We start from the raw sequence: 13,339 nt of genomic DNA, 5'->3' as shown, positions 1-13,339 counted from the left end.
CACCTCCAACAGGAAAATGTCACCCCATGAAACTTACTAAAGTGCCTTTCATGGTGGCATGATGGAGGACAATCTGCAACTGTCAAAGTAAAGGCAGGGCAGTGCTTTAGTCTGAAGTATTGCATGGTGTGAACATCAATACCAAAGCATGCAGACTGCTCTGGTCCCCAACCGCCTCTCTCTTTCCTGTTGGGACGTACAGTAATTGCATCTCTCTCGGATTTGCAGTTCACCTCACAATGCCAACACCAGCTGCAGGAACTGGTTGGTGTTTAAAGACTGACTGATCTCTGGGAAAATATACAGGGCGGCTTAGGGACTGTCTTGGGCTAAAACAATCTCTCTTGAGCCACCCTGGGCATAAAATTCAACACAGATATCATTGTTATGGGACCAAAATAGCTTACAGCCTGGTCCTCTGCCTTGAGAGGTCAGCAGTGCCAGAGAATAAATTAAAAAGAGACTGCTTTAACTGAGCTGTGGGTCATCTTCTAGTCACAAAGAAATGTTAAACACTAACATGTCAAGAGGCTCTAGTGTGAAAATGTAAATTGCATTGGGGCAGGGGGGGGGGCATATCATAGAACACACTAGGGGGAAAGGAGAGGGGAGAATCGCCAGAGCCTCAGACACACCAAAACTTAATTTAGTTCTCCTATACATGTGTTAATAGTTCATGTTCCTTTCAATATATTCACATCAGCAAAGGGGCTGCCACCCCCTCCATCTTTTATTTAAACATTAAATGACAACAAATTCTCCCAAATCGAAGGTATATCTCCATTTTTTGTTTGCTTAGCCTTAGATGAAGCAGTTACAAGATTTTTATTTTTATTATTTTTTAGAAAGGTTGCTGGTTGACGTTTTACTCCAAGCCATTTTTCTTCAGCAATTAAAATTTACATAAAATTGGCCTGAAATTTCTAAAGATGCTTTGCCAGTGATTGGAGTGCAAGAAAGTATTTCAATGATCAAATCCCCATTCTTTTAAAAGAAAAACCAGATTTTGCTTCCGTTTCCCAACAGCTCCCTTTTCAGGCAATTCTGTACATGAACCGAGGCAAGTAAAAGAAACAGGTGCCGAGGTCTGTGCGTGCATGTTTCCCCCTCCACTGCTACTAGCAACTCCAGGAAGGGATGAAATTTGGAAACTGAGGCAAGGAAGGGTTTAAAAGCCCCTTGCTGTGGACCCCAATCCAAATTGGGGTCAACGCGACTGCATCTGCCAAAGAAAAAGATGTCAGGAAATCAGTTAATAAATATCCCATCATGTCACATCTAGTTGGGCCCTGTGAGGTCTGGAGCTCTGGTGTTGCGCACTGGGGCTCAAGGGCTACAGAGAATCCCACACAAGTGCCACAAATCCAGCACAGAAGGGCTACATTCTAAATGAGAAATTCTGCAGTTATCCAGAGCCTTAAGGTTTGTTACTTTTGCATATAACCTCAAATGAACTGTTGCACTTTGAGAGGGGAAAGTGTTGAGGCACTCAGAAAAGGAGTAATTTTCTGTGCTGAACTGGATTTTATTTTATTTTTTTAATAAAAAAGCCACAATACCAAATAAATCTGATTACTGTGTTTTTAAGCTATGTTTTTAAATGGATTTCTAGTAGGAAGATACCCTTAAAATTTCTACTCTTGCAAAACCTAATGTGTCCAAGGCACAATGAAGCTATTTACATAAAAAAAAAAAACCAAGCTAAAACAGCATATAAGCTCTCCTTGAGCAATACAGTAATTACTCAAACCGCTACATCTTCAACCCATTGCAACTACCGGTATACACATCATAAGCACATTTACCTGAATAAGTTCTTCTAAAAAGGGAAATTTCCACAAATTGTGGTCATTGTGCTATTTTATCCAGCTGGTAACTTCCTTTGGTTAAATAATATATTTAGGGTGCAATCCTAAATATAAATCATAGTAAATCCTACTGACCTGATCGCCCTATAAGGTTGCAATGCTACACACACCTTCTGAAACCAGTACTGAACACAGACTTACCTCTTAATAAACATACAGATAATTCCGCTCTAAGTAATCAGTTAAAATATTAGGGTTTGAATGCCGGCAACATTTGATGCTATTTAAGGAGTCAACCATGTTCTCAGCTTTTTGAGACAAACAATGGTCCCACATAAAAATTAAATTATTCAAACAAAGTCTTCTTTGTGCAAATGTCTTCAGCACTTAATATCTCAGGTTAGTCCAACACCTAACGAACATTGTTATAATTTATTTATTAAAACCAATAAATCTACAGATTATTCCAAGTAGTGTTTTTGTCCCTAAACAAAGCTGAGAGAAGCCATGTTGTAAATTTATCTTAGGTGCAATTATTGCCGGCTACAAACAGGTTTAAAAGGCTCCCAAATCAACACAAGATACACACCCACCAGCCGCACATGACCTCTAGAACCCACACAGACCCCAAAGCTCTTTATTTGCTTATTGAAATTTAAAAAGAAAATGTAGGGAACAAATCCTTCTCGGCATCAAACTCTGAGTATTAACGTACACAATCCCTTGTAACATCCAACTGGCGCCTCCATAGTAAATTCCACTGAGGAGGTCCAGGCGACTCAGTTCCACATAAAAACTAAACATCACTTCCTTCATTTGAAAGCAGAGGAGCCAACGATTAGAGGCTTTTGGCTAATGTTTTTTGCAGCACACTATCATCTAAGTTGTTCCCTTTGAAGCATTAAGAAAATCAGCTATTTAAAATTAGTGGATTATCCCTCCAGCTGGTAAAATTCACACAGCCCAGGATTTAAGAGGAATCTGACGATCTCTGCCACGTCATCTTTAAATGTATGTCATGCTGAAAGAAATGTGTGAGTGCCACGGGGGAGAGGGACCAGTGGAAGGCAGCACCTCATCCCAGTTGTGGGCTTTTCTCCCACATGCTTTACACCACTAAAAACAACTGAGGTTTGCCCACCCATTTTTAATGAAAACTAGAGGCCGTAATACAACAATAGACCAATGCCTAGGCAGTATAATTACATCACATTTCTAAACTACCTGTGCCCCAATTAATACTTCATTTTAAAATACAGACTATAAATAGTAGGTTATCAAGCCAGGTTCCAAACGTACAGTGTTGCTAATCCAAGAGAAATATTCTTAGGATATCACTAAAGAGGCTTTTGCCCACCTTCCAATTTTAAGCAGGATTTTTTAAAGTTAACACTCTTCCAAAGATTCCTGTGATGTGCAAAAATAACTAGAGAACACTAGTGGAAGGCTTGCTCCTGCTCACCAAAATAAACTATAGATTGTTATAGTCCACACACATTTACACCGTTGTGCAAATAGTGCATTCCTGCGCTACGGGAGGAGCACTACAAAGGGTCCAAGAAAGCCAAGTTTCCCACATCAGATATTCTAAATGCCCAATGCAGTTTCAAAAATCTACAGTGGGAACTCAAATAAATTATTCTGTAGAAAGAGGGGGGAAAGGCAAGGCTCATTTTATGAAAAGTGATTTGGGTTATGTGGAAACACAGGCTGCACTCCAGTAAGATAGCGGTTGCTCAGTATTTGTACCTTTAATGTATTTTTAACCTTTTGTTGGAAGCCACCCAGAGTGGCTGAGGAGACCCAGCCGGATGGGTGGGGTAGAAATAATAAATTTATTATTATTATTATTATTATACCTGTGTAAATTTATATGTCTACGAATACTTCTGTATGTACGGGAGAAGCACTAAAGTGTAATTGGGTTGTATTAAAACGTTACCCACATCCTCATTATCCTCCTCCTCCTCTGCAGTTCATGCAAACCATTTTTATTATAAGATTCTTACAAAATCATACTGTATAAGTAAACAGTAAATCAATACATTTAAATGACACCTAATATTTGCATTTCAGAAAAACTCAATTCTAAACATACGCCATTTCTCCTAAACCTGATTTCACTAAGCAACATATTCCCTATGTTAATCTGGAACATGCTACTCAAATTTAACGCCCAATATTTGAAGGGAACAGAACATACTTTCACAGAGCGTGTTGAGAACCGGGGGGGGGGGGGGACATTCTCCTGCTTGCTCCAATTTGACGTGCAAATTGAAATTCCAGTTTGCATGTAGCACCACAAATGTGCCACAAACTGAGATTTAAGGTTTTTTAAAAGATTGGGGCTATTTGTGCTTAAGTCAGTCAGCAGATGTAAGCTACTCCAGTTATTCTCACAGATAAACATGGAGAAAGGTTTTAACCAATCTATACTTACAGCCCAATTCTTCAGTACCAGCTGTTTTATAAAACTATGCGCATTTTCTCCTGAGAAGTGTCCAGAAATGCAGAAAACAGAAGACAGGAAAGACAAATGAAAAGACTGACCAGAAGTATTTCCCCCATCAAATGACTGTGAAATACTTCACTGTTGAGAGACCAAAGTATGATGCTGGCTAACAAATGAATTAAATCAAATCACCTAAAAGAAGTTTGGTTTCTTTCATTTTTTAAAAAAAATATTGCACTTTTTTTTAAAGCTTGTTAAATGTGAAACTCGATCTACTGGTACATTAATATCTTAATCTCTTTCCACAGGTGTGTTTTTCTCATAAATCACATCACTAACCTGGATCATTTATTAATGACGCATATTTCATATCAATAGACTGTATCATGTAACAACTTGGTGATGGAAGCTACATTGTCAATGCAGTTAAAATACCTCACAGAAGTTTAAATACTGCTTTGAACCCAAATAATTGAGATTCACAGTTTTATGACAACAGCAGTATTTAGTCAGGGTACCTGTTTATAATAGCTCTTATGTCGTAAATCAATTTCAACCTAAATACTGTTTTTTGAGGGTGCTTGGAATTTTCTGCAAGTTATAAACAAGTCTCGACAAGCAAAGCCATTCCCTCATGCAGATCAGAAACTTTAAAAATGAAGACTACCCAGGGGGAGATGGAAGAGGCCACAGCTTTGGCCCACAGACTCATCCAGCCCTTCATGCAGGGCACAAATAAATGTTTCTTGCCAAGCAGGTAGTCCCGTTAAGAGTTCTGTCTGCTCTATGTGCTGGCTTGTTACAAGGACAGATTTATGAGAGCTATGACATGCTTCCAGACCAACAAACAGTAGCTAAATGCACTGCAAAGGCCTGTGAATAAAAATGCAAGGGCCGCAGAGCGTAGTAAGCACACCTATTTACATTTTGCTTGACAGCCACCTAAGTTGTTTAAGGTTGCCTGTTCCTTTGGGACAGCGTCAGGGGTGTGTGTCCAACTGAGATGGATCTTAAGAAGCTATGATGAAGAAATCGAGGACAGAAGAAACTAAACAGAAAGAATGGGCTTTGTAGCACTTTTCTTGCTTATTCATGAACAAACGTGACCCTATATACGCAAACAAGGGAAAATGTCACCTTGATTTAAGTTGGCAATATACTCCCAAGTAAATAAGAGGAAACTTCCTTCTCGGGAAGGTGTCTAGGATCCGAATGCAGGGGAGCTTATTTCTAGACAGAATCTTAACATCACTCCCTACTGATATTTTTATACTCAAAGATATATTCCAATTAGAAATAAAATGTGTATACCACCATGCATATAAATGGTACAACAGTCTCATTCTGCTCTACACTACTTTCTAAATGTGAGTAGTAGGAGCAAAATATACAGCTGCAGAATTCTCCCTGCTGCCACATGGGAAAGAACCCTGAGACTGTAACCCCAGAATACCTCCTCACTCCATTCATCCCAGGAACACTCCCATTGAGTTTTGCGGAACTGTTCCAGAGCAAAGGACAGACAGATAAATTGATATTGCCTTTCCAAGTTTGTTTTAAATGTTGTAAATGGCCCTATCATATGTTTGCTACTGAAATGTCATCCTTTGCTGCTAGGAGTCACTATGGAAGATTCTTGTCTAGTCTTTAAAAAAAGTATGGGCTTTGCTTATTTTGGCTTCCTAGAGTTTTAAACCTGTAACAGATCTGTATTAAATTTCTGACATATACAAATTCAACAAGGTTATTCACAAATATAGATCCATGTGTTATATCTACATATACTAATTTTAAACTAAAATTATTTATATATTTACTAAGCACTTTTCTCACAAAACTGACCCAAAACTACTTGCATAAAGAGCATAAATATCAAAGCCAATTATAATAAAACCAATAGAAACCTAAAAACACATCTATACAAATAAAATAAACAAAAATAAGATATGGTAGTTGATTTCAACAGTGCATTTCTCCAGTAAGTAAAGGTCTTCACAGATTGTTAACTGCTATAATGAGAATAGCTATGGGATATATGACACACAGAGAGAGGGGGGGGGAGATGAATTCTTACACTGCAGCTGATGTTAAACTGCAGCTAAGCTTGGAAAAAAGGAAGATGCTTGTGTCTGAAGTTCTTAATAACCAAGTGTTTCCAAGAAATCCTCAGGAACAAGGCACCGCCTAACTTCCAAAGTCCAGCAGCTTCCAATCCCATTATTCTTCACTCACAAACTCACAGAATAGCAGCACTGCAAGTTCTACCATTCCTGTGTCATGAACACTTCAGAATAAATATTTAGCTTTGTTTATTTTATGTATCATTAAAAAATATATGATGCAGCAGCAAAGTGTGAACAGGCTCTGTTTTAAAGGTCCTGGTTAACTTCTAATATATATTTGTCCTCTCGGAAGTAATAAGAAATAGAAACCTACATGCTCTGGGTGCAGAGTGCCGCCTTGGAATCCTTTCCCTGATTTTCTGTTTTATTTTGCTTTTGAAAATGTTTTTGTGGGTTTTGGACCAAAATACATATTACATTTGTCAGATTATTATTATTTTTAATGTAAAGACTGCCCCTTTTCCTCCTGTAGACGGTTCATTTCTTCAACTGCATAAATCCTGAAACAACTGGTAACCTTTGGCAAAAACACCTACTGCAATTCTCTACATACCTCTGTTAGCTTTCTTAAGGAAAATTTTCAGAAATTGACTACGTTTTTCTATTCATGCCATTGGCAAAGTTAGGTCAGTATCTTAAGTTTAACTTTAGACCCAGTAATATGGTGGTCACTTTCTGCTCAGGAAGCTGGCAGGTTAAGCGACAATGGCTTTTTTTAGCATGGGATGAACAATAAGGGCTGCTGCCTTTAAAGTTGTTATAAATCACATCACAATGGCAGGAATCATTGGAAATGGAAATAATGCAAATATCAGGCTTAAACCTAACTCTTTTGCTGGATTGTGGCCAATGTGTGATCTCAAAACATCACTGATATGAAGCAAAGCATAGCTCAGAAGTTTTTCACCTGTGTGTTTCTTAGAAACAAATTAAGACGGTCAAGTTATTTCTCTCCTTTCCAATCCGATTGTACTTATAGGGAACAAGTGTGTGCATGTCTGCGCTTACGTGTGCGTCTGGCAAGGTAGAGGTGACGGGAGCTGTGATTTGTGCTAACTAGCTATTGATCCAGTCAGATCTAGATGTTGTGTACAAGAAACAATAAAAGAAGGAGCCAGGAAGGATGCTGTGTGAAACTCCATTTAAAAATGGAAAAGGCGGCCCCCCAAACAAACCAATTTATGTCCTTGCCTGGATGAAGCCTGAAGAATGCTGATGGGCTTCCCAGCATCTGCCTCGCATGCTAAGCACTCTCTGCCTCAGAAAAAGAAGCTCCCTGCACTGGCATTGCCAGGGAACAAAGAGACAAACAGCAAAGGCAGCATTCATATCCAACAAAGCCCAGCGGAGCGGGGAGTTTCTCAAACTGCCTCCTAGAAACCTTTCCACATACCCTAAAAACACAAGGCTCAAAACAAAGCAAAAAATAATACTTTTTTTCTGAGCAGATGCTGGAAAAACAACAACAAAAAAGGATCACTGATGACTAGTATTCCCCAGTTGTCAGCTCCTCACCATGTTTCACAGTGATCTACTGGTACCCATCTACTGAATTCCATATACAAATGATCAAATGAAGAAGTCACTGGGCACAATTCACCAGGTCCTGCCGTCCTGCCTTTCCATTCACTATCCTAGAGTTCCACCAAATGAAGAATAGTATTGTAACTACCTAGCTTTAGCAAGCAACACATTTTAAGTCTGACCTAAAAATGAAAAAGTAAGTAATGTCTCTACTCCTCTAACTTTTTTATTTATTATTATATTTAATTACTTCAATGCAACACCTGAATTGGGATAAATCAAATGCACTTTAGGAACAACAACAAAACCAAAGATTCCTAAGATGAATGAGGAAATTTAACCAGGCACACAGTTCCTCTCCTCTCTTACTTAAATGCTAGTGAAGTGCATTCGTGTATGCAATGCACTGCGCTTATTTTAAAGAGTCAGGAAAATACACTTGAAGAGTACCTTTCAATAATTCTGCATGGGCAGAGGGAGCAAAACCCCAGCACAGCAAAGGGCACATGTGGAAAACCTCAAAGGGATTATTCACACATGAGCCTGGAAGAAGCTGGCTTTTGCTAAAGCAGCTATCCTGGCAAGAACATACATCCCGTTGTTGGAAACTTACCCTGCACTAGCATCCACACATCACACCAGCAGCGCGGGAGAGACACAAAAATACTAGCTCTGCCTTCTGCCGCGCCTCCCACATTTCTCAAGCATAAGGAAAGGCAAGGGTAGGAATGGGGCCACCCTTAGCTGGCTCAAGTTTTTGTGGCTGGTCCTTCCCAGAGCCTGCATGGGACCCAAGGAGAGGGAGGTCCAGGAAGGCCCTTTCCACGAACAATATGTCCTGGGCCAGGGACTGGATTCCACTTCCTACCTGCCTTCAGCAATCCTTTGGAAGAGCCGCCAGGTTGTGCTTCTGTGAGCAGGAGGAGGGCTGGCCTATCAGCTTCCTGGCAAGGTGTTTCCTGCGGCCTCACCGGAGACCCCCGCCCCGGGGGTGAGAGGAGGAAAGGGCCCCCTTTCTGCAAAGCATCTATCTGCCCGGGAAGGGGAGCCCCGAGAGGCCAGAGCAGCGCCGCTCCCCCCGCCGCCGCCCCCTGCTCCGCGCCCGCGCGCGCGCCCCGTACCTTCTTTGCTGGGGTTGGGCGGCTTGGCCTTCTCCCAGGGCGCCAGGGCCTTGTCGTCGTCGTCCTGCCCCTCCAGGAGGGCCTTGTCGCTGGGCAGGTACCAGGCGGCCGAGTGCTCGGCCATCAGTGAGTCCAGGTCGATGGTGCTCATGGCTCCCTTGCCGCTCTCGACGGCGGCGGTGGCGGCGCAGCAGCTGCTCAGCTCGACACTGTCGCCGTTCTGGCTGCCGCCGCCTCCTGCTCCGGCGGGGCCGTCGGGGGGCTTCTTGGCGCTCTTGAGGCCCAGAGGTTGGTCCTCGGAGATGCTGAACTGCTGCCGCTGCAGCTGGATCTGCGCCTGCAGGATTTCCAGCGGGTGGATCTCGTCCTGGACCGGGGCGCCGGTGCTGGTGGGGGGGCCGCCGCCGTAGCTGTCGGGGCTGGAGGTAGAGTTGCTGCCTCCGCCGGCGTGGAGGCTGAGCTGGGCCAGGGAGGCCTTCTGTCCGTTCAGTAGTGCGTGGTCCCCCGGACGGGGCTGCACCGGGCTGCGCCCTGCCGGGCAGCCCTTGGCCAGCTGGTTGTCTGAACTCGACGACACCTCGTCCTCGTTGCCGGCCTCGTCGGGGAAGTCACCTGCGCCGTGGGGCGAGCAAGAGTCCGCCTTCTCCAGGGAGGGCAGCAGCTCGGGCTGCTCGGAAAGAGGCGGCGGTGGCGGCGGAGGCAGGAGGAGGTCGCCGCCGCCTCCCTTGGCCCAAGCCGAAGGGGGCGAGCTCAGCGCCTTGTGGGGCTCGTGGAGATGCGGAGTGCCGCCTCCTCTTTCTGTTCCCTGCCCGGGACTACCGCCTTCCACCCCGGCCGCGGGGCCGTACTTGTCAAAGAAGCCGCCGCCGCCCCCTCCGGCGGCTGGGCTAACATGCCCGCTGTCCCGTTTCCTGCGCCCCCGACCCCGCACGCCTCCTGCTTTGGCGTCGGGGCCCGGACCGGGCGAGTAATTGGGGGACAGGCCACTCTCGCCCGGGGCCGGCGGGGCCGCAGCGGGCGGCTGTGATGCGCCGCTGCCCGGCTCGGTAAGCTCCGTCGGGCCGAGTTTGCCACGCTTGGGGCCTTCGCTCCCCGCCCCGACGCCTCCGCTCACTGCTGTCGGAGCGCCCTTCTTGCCGAAGGTAACGTTGAGATTGGGCGCGCCCAGGCTGGCGATCATGTTCTGGCATGCCGTCGAGAGGGCCGCCAAGCAGCTCTGCCCGAAGAGGCCGCTGCTCTCCTTGGGCCCCGGGGCCCCGCTGCTGCTGCTGCTGCTGCCGCCGCCGCCGGGAGGCCCCGCCACCCCGCCCGCCACGCTCCCTTTCGAGAAGGAGCCAAGGGACAGCGCGCCCAGCTTGCTGCTGGACTGCGGCGGCCGGGGCGGCGGAGGCGGCGGCCCAGAGGACTGGAAGTCCGTCGGGGGCCCGTAGGAAGCGGGCGAGGCGCTGTGCGGGGTGGCCTGGCGGCTGGAGGCGCCGAACGGGAAGCCCTGCTGGCCCGCGAAGTCCGGCGGGCCCGGCCTGCTACGCTCCGAGGGCGGGCTCAGGCCGAATTGGCCGTGCAGGCTGCCCGGCGAGGGCACATGTCCTTCGCCCCCCGACGTAATCCGCAGCGGCGGCGGCGGCTCCTGCATTCCCGGCATGCCGCCCACGCCTGGCCGGAAGAGCAATTCCCCAGCGCCCGGCGCAGCCGAGGGAGGATGCGGCGCCGGAAACCAGGCGCCCTCCTGCGCCTCGAAGGCGGGCTCGCCGTGGTGGTGGCCCGGGTGGTGGTGATGGTGGCCCGGGTGGTGATGGCTCAGCTGCTGCAGGCTGGGCTGGCGGAGGCGCTGCTGCTGCTGCTGCTGCTGCTGGCTGCGAGAGGCCGCCATCTGCTTGATCATCAGGGCGGCGTTCTGGCGCTGCTGCTGCTGCTGCTGCAGAGCCGCCTGGTGTTCAGCGCCCGGCTGCGGGAAGCTCTCGGGCCCCGGTGGCGTGAAGTCTCCCGGCAGACCAGGGTAGGCAGCCGAGGGCGAGAGGTGACTGTCCAGACTGGCGCTGTGCATCCCCGCTCCGCTGCCGCCGCCGCTCCAGGAGTCGAAGCGGGGCCGCTTGGCCACGTTCATATATGGAGGGGCGTCGAAGTGTTGCAGCCGCTGGTTGGGAGGCTGCTGAGCCGGCGGGTGGTGGTGAACGCTGAAGACCGGCTCGCCCGGCCCGTAAGGATGCTGCAGGCTCCTGTTCTCCAGCCGGTGGATGGGGTACTCGAATTGCGCGTGCTGGCCTTGCAGGAGGGGGCCGCCGTCCTGAAGGCCCGGGTTGGCCACGTTGCCCTCGGGGCAGGGCTGCTGCCGGGGCAGAGCCGGTGGGCACGAGTTCTGTCTGGCCAGCAGGGCCCCCGGCGGCGGGGGCTGGTGCTGCTGCATTAAAGGGTGCCTGCCTCCGCCCAGGCTCGGCTCCAGGCCCACCGACATCTTGCGAGCGCCCCCAAATCTCTCGAAAAAAACGCCGCCGCCGCCGCCGCCCCCGCCGTGCTGCTGCTGCTGCTGGGGGTGCACCTTGCCTAGGCCGCCGGGCCCTCGGGGCAAGGCCGAGGAGGGCCCGGGGAAGTTCCCCCCGCCTGGTGGCACTTGCTGCCTACTGGCCCCGTAGTGGGGCAGTTGCCCGTCGGCCTCCGACGGCGAGAAGACGGGCAGGTCGAAATGACTCTCGCTGCTCGGGTAACTGTACTCCAGGGACTCCACCGCGGCTGCTCCTTGGCTAGGGAGGCGCCTTTGCGAGTCAAGGCCGTGCGGCTCCGAGGTGGCGGCTCCTGGCAGGCCGTGGAAGGAGGCCGCGCGGTTGGGCGACTGATCCAGCGGGAGGCAGGGGGCCGGCACGCCTGGATTATGGTGCTGCTGTTGCGGCTGGAAGTCCTGGAGGGGACCTGCCCTCTGCTGCCCGAACCCGTCCCCGCCTGCCTGGCCCTCAGCCAGATGCTGCTCGTAACCGTCAGCAGCGAAGGTTTGCTGGCCGCCTGGGTAGCTGAGGAGCCGGCCGCCGTGAAGGCAAGAGGCGCTCGGCTCGGACCCGAAGCCCCCGCTTCCGAAGTGCGACGGCGGCTGCTGGTGGGCGCCATGCGAAGGCTGCTGGCTGCCGAAGAACCCGTGGACAGGCTGGGCCTGCTGCAGTTCCGTGTGGCCCCCGCGTGAGGCGTGGAAGCCGTACGCCTCTCCGGGCAAGTTCAAGTTCATGGCCAGCATGGCCGAGGAGGGCTCGCTCAGGGCGCCCAGGCTCCCCGACTCGCCTCCGGGGGTCCCGCCATGGAAAGGGGACGGCTTGAAGTGCGAGCCCATGCCCGGGCCGAAGCCGCCGCCGCGCTCGCCGCTCCTGCCGCTGCCCTGCGGCTCGAACTGCTCCAGCCCGAACATCCCGCCGCCGCCGCCGCCGCCGCCCGCTTCTTTCCTCGTTCCCTGGCCGGCCGGGTCAATCCGTCACTGGTGGGACATGACGGGCGGCCAGCCGGCTGCTGCAGCGACGCAAGGAGGGAGGACACCCCGCGCGCCCGGCTCACATCTTGCGGGAAAGTTGCTGCCCGGCGCTGGAGCGGCCGCGGGCGAGGCGTGCCCGAAGCTCATGGACTCGGCTCGCAGGGAGGTGGGCTCCGCCTCATGGCCAGCCGACAGCTGGACCCCGAGCCCCGCAGGAGGCTGAGGCTGGCGGGCTCGTCGTCCTCGTCTGCCGCGCGGCTTTGCTGCTGCGAGGCGCCCGCCTGCCTCTTTTGCGCTCGCTCGCTCGCTCGCTCTCACCCCGCGCACAAGAAACAGCAACAAGTTTTGCATTTCAGCAATCCATTCCAGCCATTAGGGCTGCGCCAATGAGCGCTCCGGCGGGGCGGGGCTCCTCCTTAAGGTGGCTCTCCCGACCGCGCGCTCGGAGAAGCTGCTCGGGACGAGGGACTCAGTCCTGACCGGCGGAAGGAGCGCGGCCGGGGGGCACGGCTTGTCCCTGCCACTGGTGCACGGTGTCGCGCTCCCGCCCTCCAAGCGGAGCCGGGTAGCATCTCCAGCGTTTGCTAGCGAAAGGGGAAGCCTACTGCCGGCCGGCGGGCTTCGCTGCCTGGTTGCGCCCGAGCCGTGGAAGCGATGGAGGCGGCCCGTCGCCTGACCGCTGCGGCGCCTCCTTAAGAGAGCAATTAGTGCGTCGGCTGGGGGATGAATGGGGCTGGCATCCCCGAATCAATAGGGTGTCATTTAATATCTGCGCGGCTCTTTATGAAATATTTATCCCCATCATCTGGGTGCAAACGCGCCTCGCCCGCTGACCTCCGCGGGGGCTGAAATCTACCCGGCCA

At 50.1% G+C, this 13,339-nt stretch overlaps 1 protein-coding gene across 1 annotated transcript in view; it reads right to left on the bottom strand.

Moving 5' to 3' along the window:
- MN1 (MN1 proto-oncogene, transcriptional regulator) overlaps positions 1 to 12,577 on the bottom strand; it is a 34,822-nt gene extending 22,245 nt beyond the window's left edge. The window contains exons 1-2 of the mRNA XM_033174378.1: positions 10,344 to 12,577; positions 9,029 to 10,268 (exon numbers count right to left, since the gene is read on the bottom strand). Of these exons, the coding sequence (XP_033030269.1) occupies positions 9,029 to 10,268; positions 10,344 to 12,416 (3,313 nt within the window). The 5' untranslated portion in view covers positions 12,417 to 12,577. The remainder of the gene's footprint in view (positions 1 to 9,028; positions 10,269 to 10,343) is intronic.
- Between the last annotated feature and the right edge of the window lie 762 nt (positions 12,578 to 13,339).

Source organism: Lacerta agilis, chromosome 17, assembly GCF_009819535.1.
Source record: "Lacerta agilis isolate rLacAgi1 chromosome 17, rLacAgi1.pri, whole genome shotgun sequence".
Taxonomy (NCBI): Eukaryota; Metazoa; Chordata; class Lepidosauria; order Squamata; family Lacertidae; genus Lacerta; species Lacerta agilis.
This window is presented reverse-complemented; position numbering and strand designations above follow the sequence as displayed.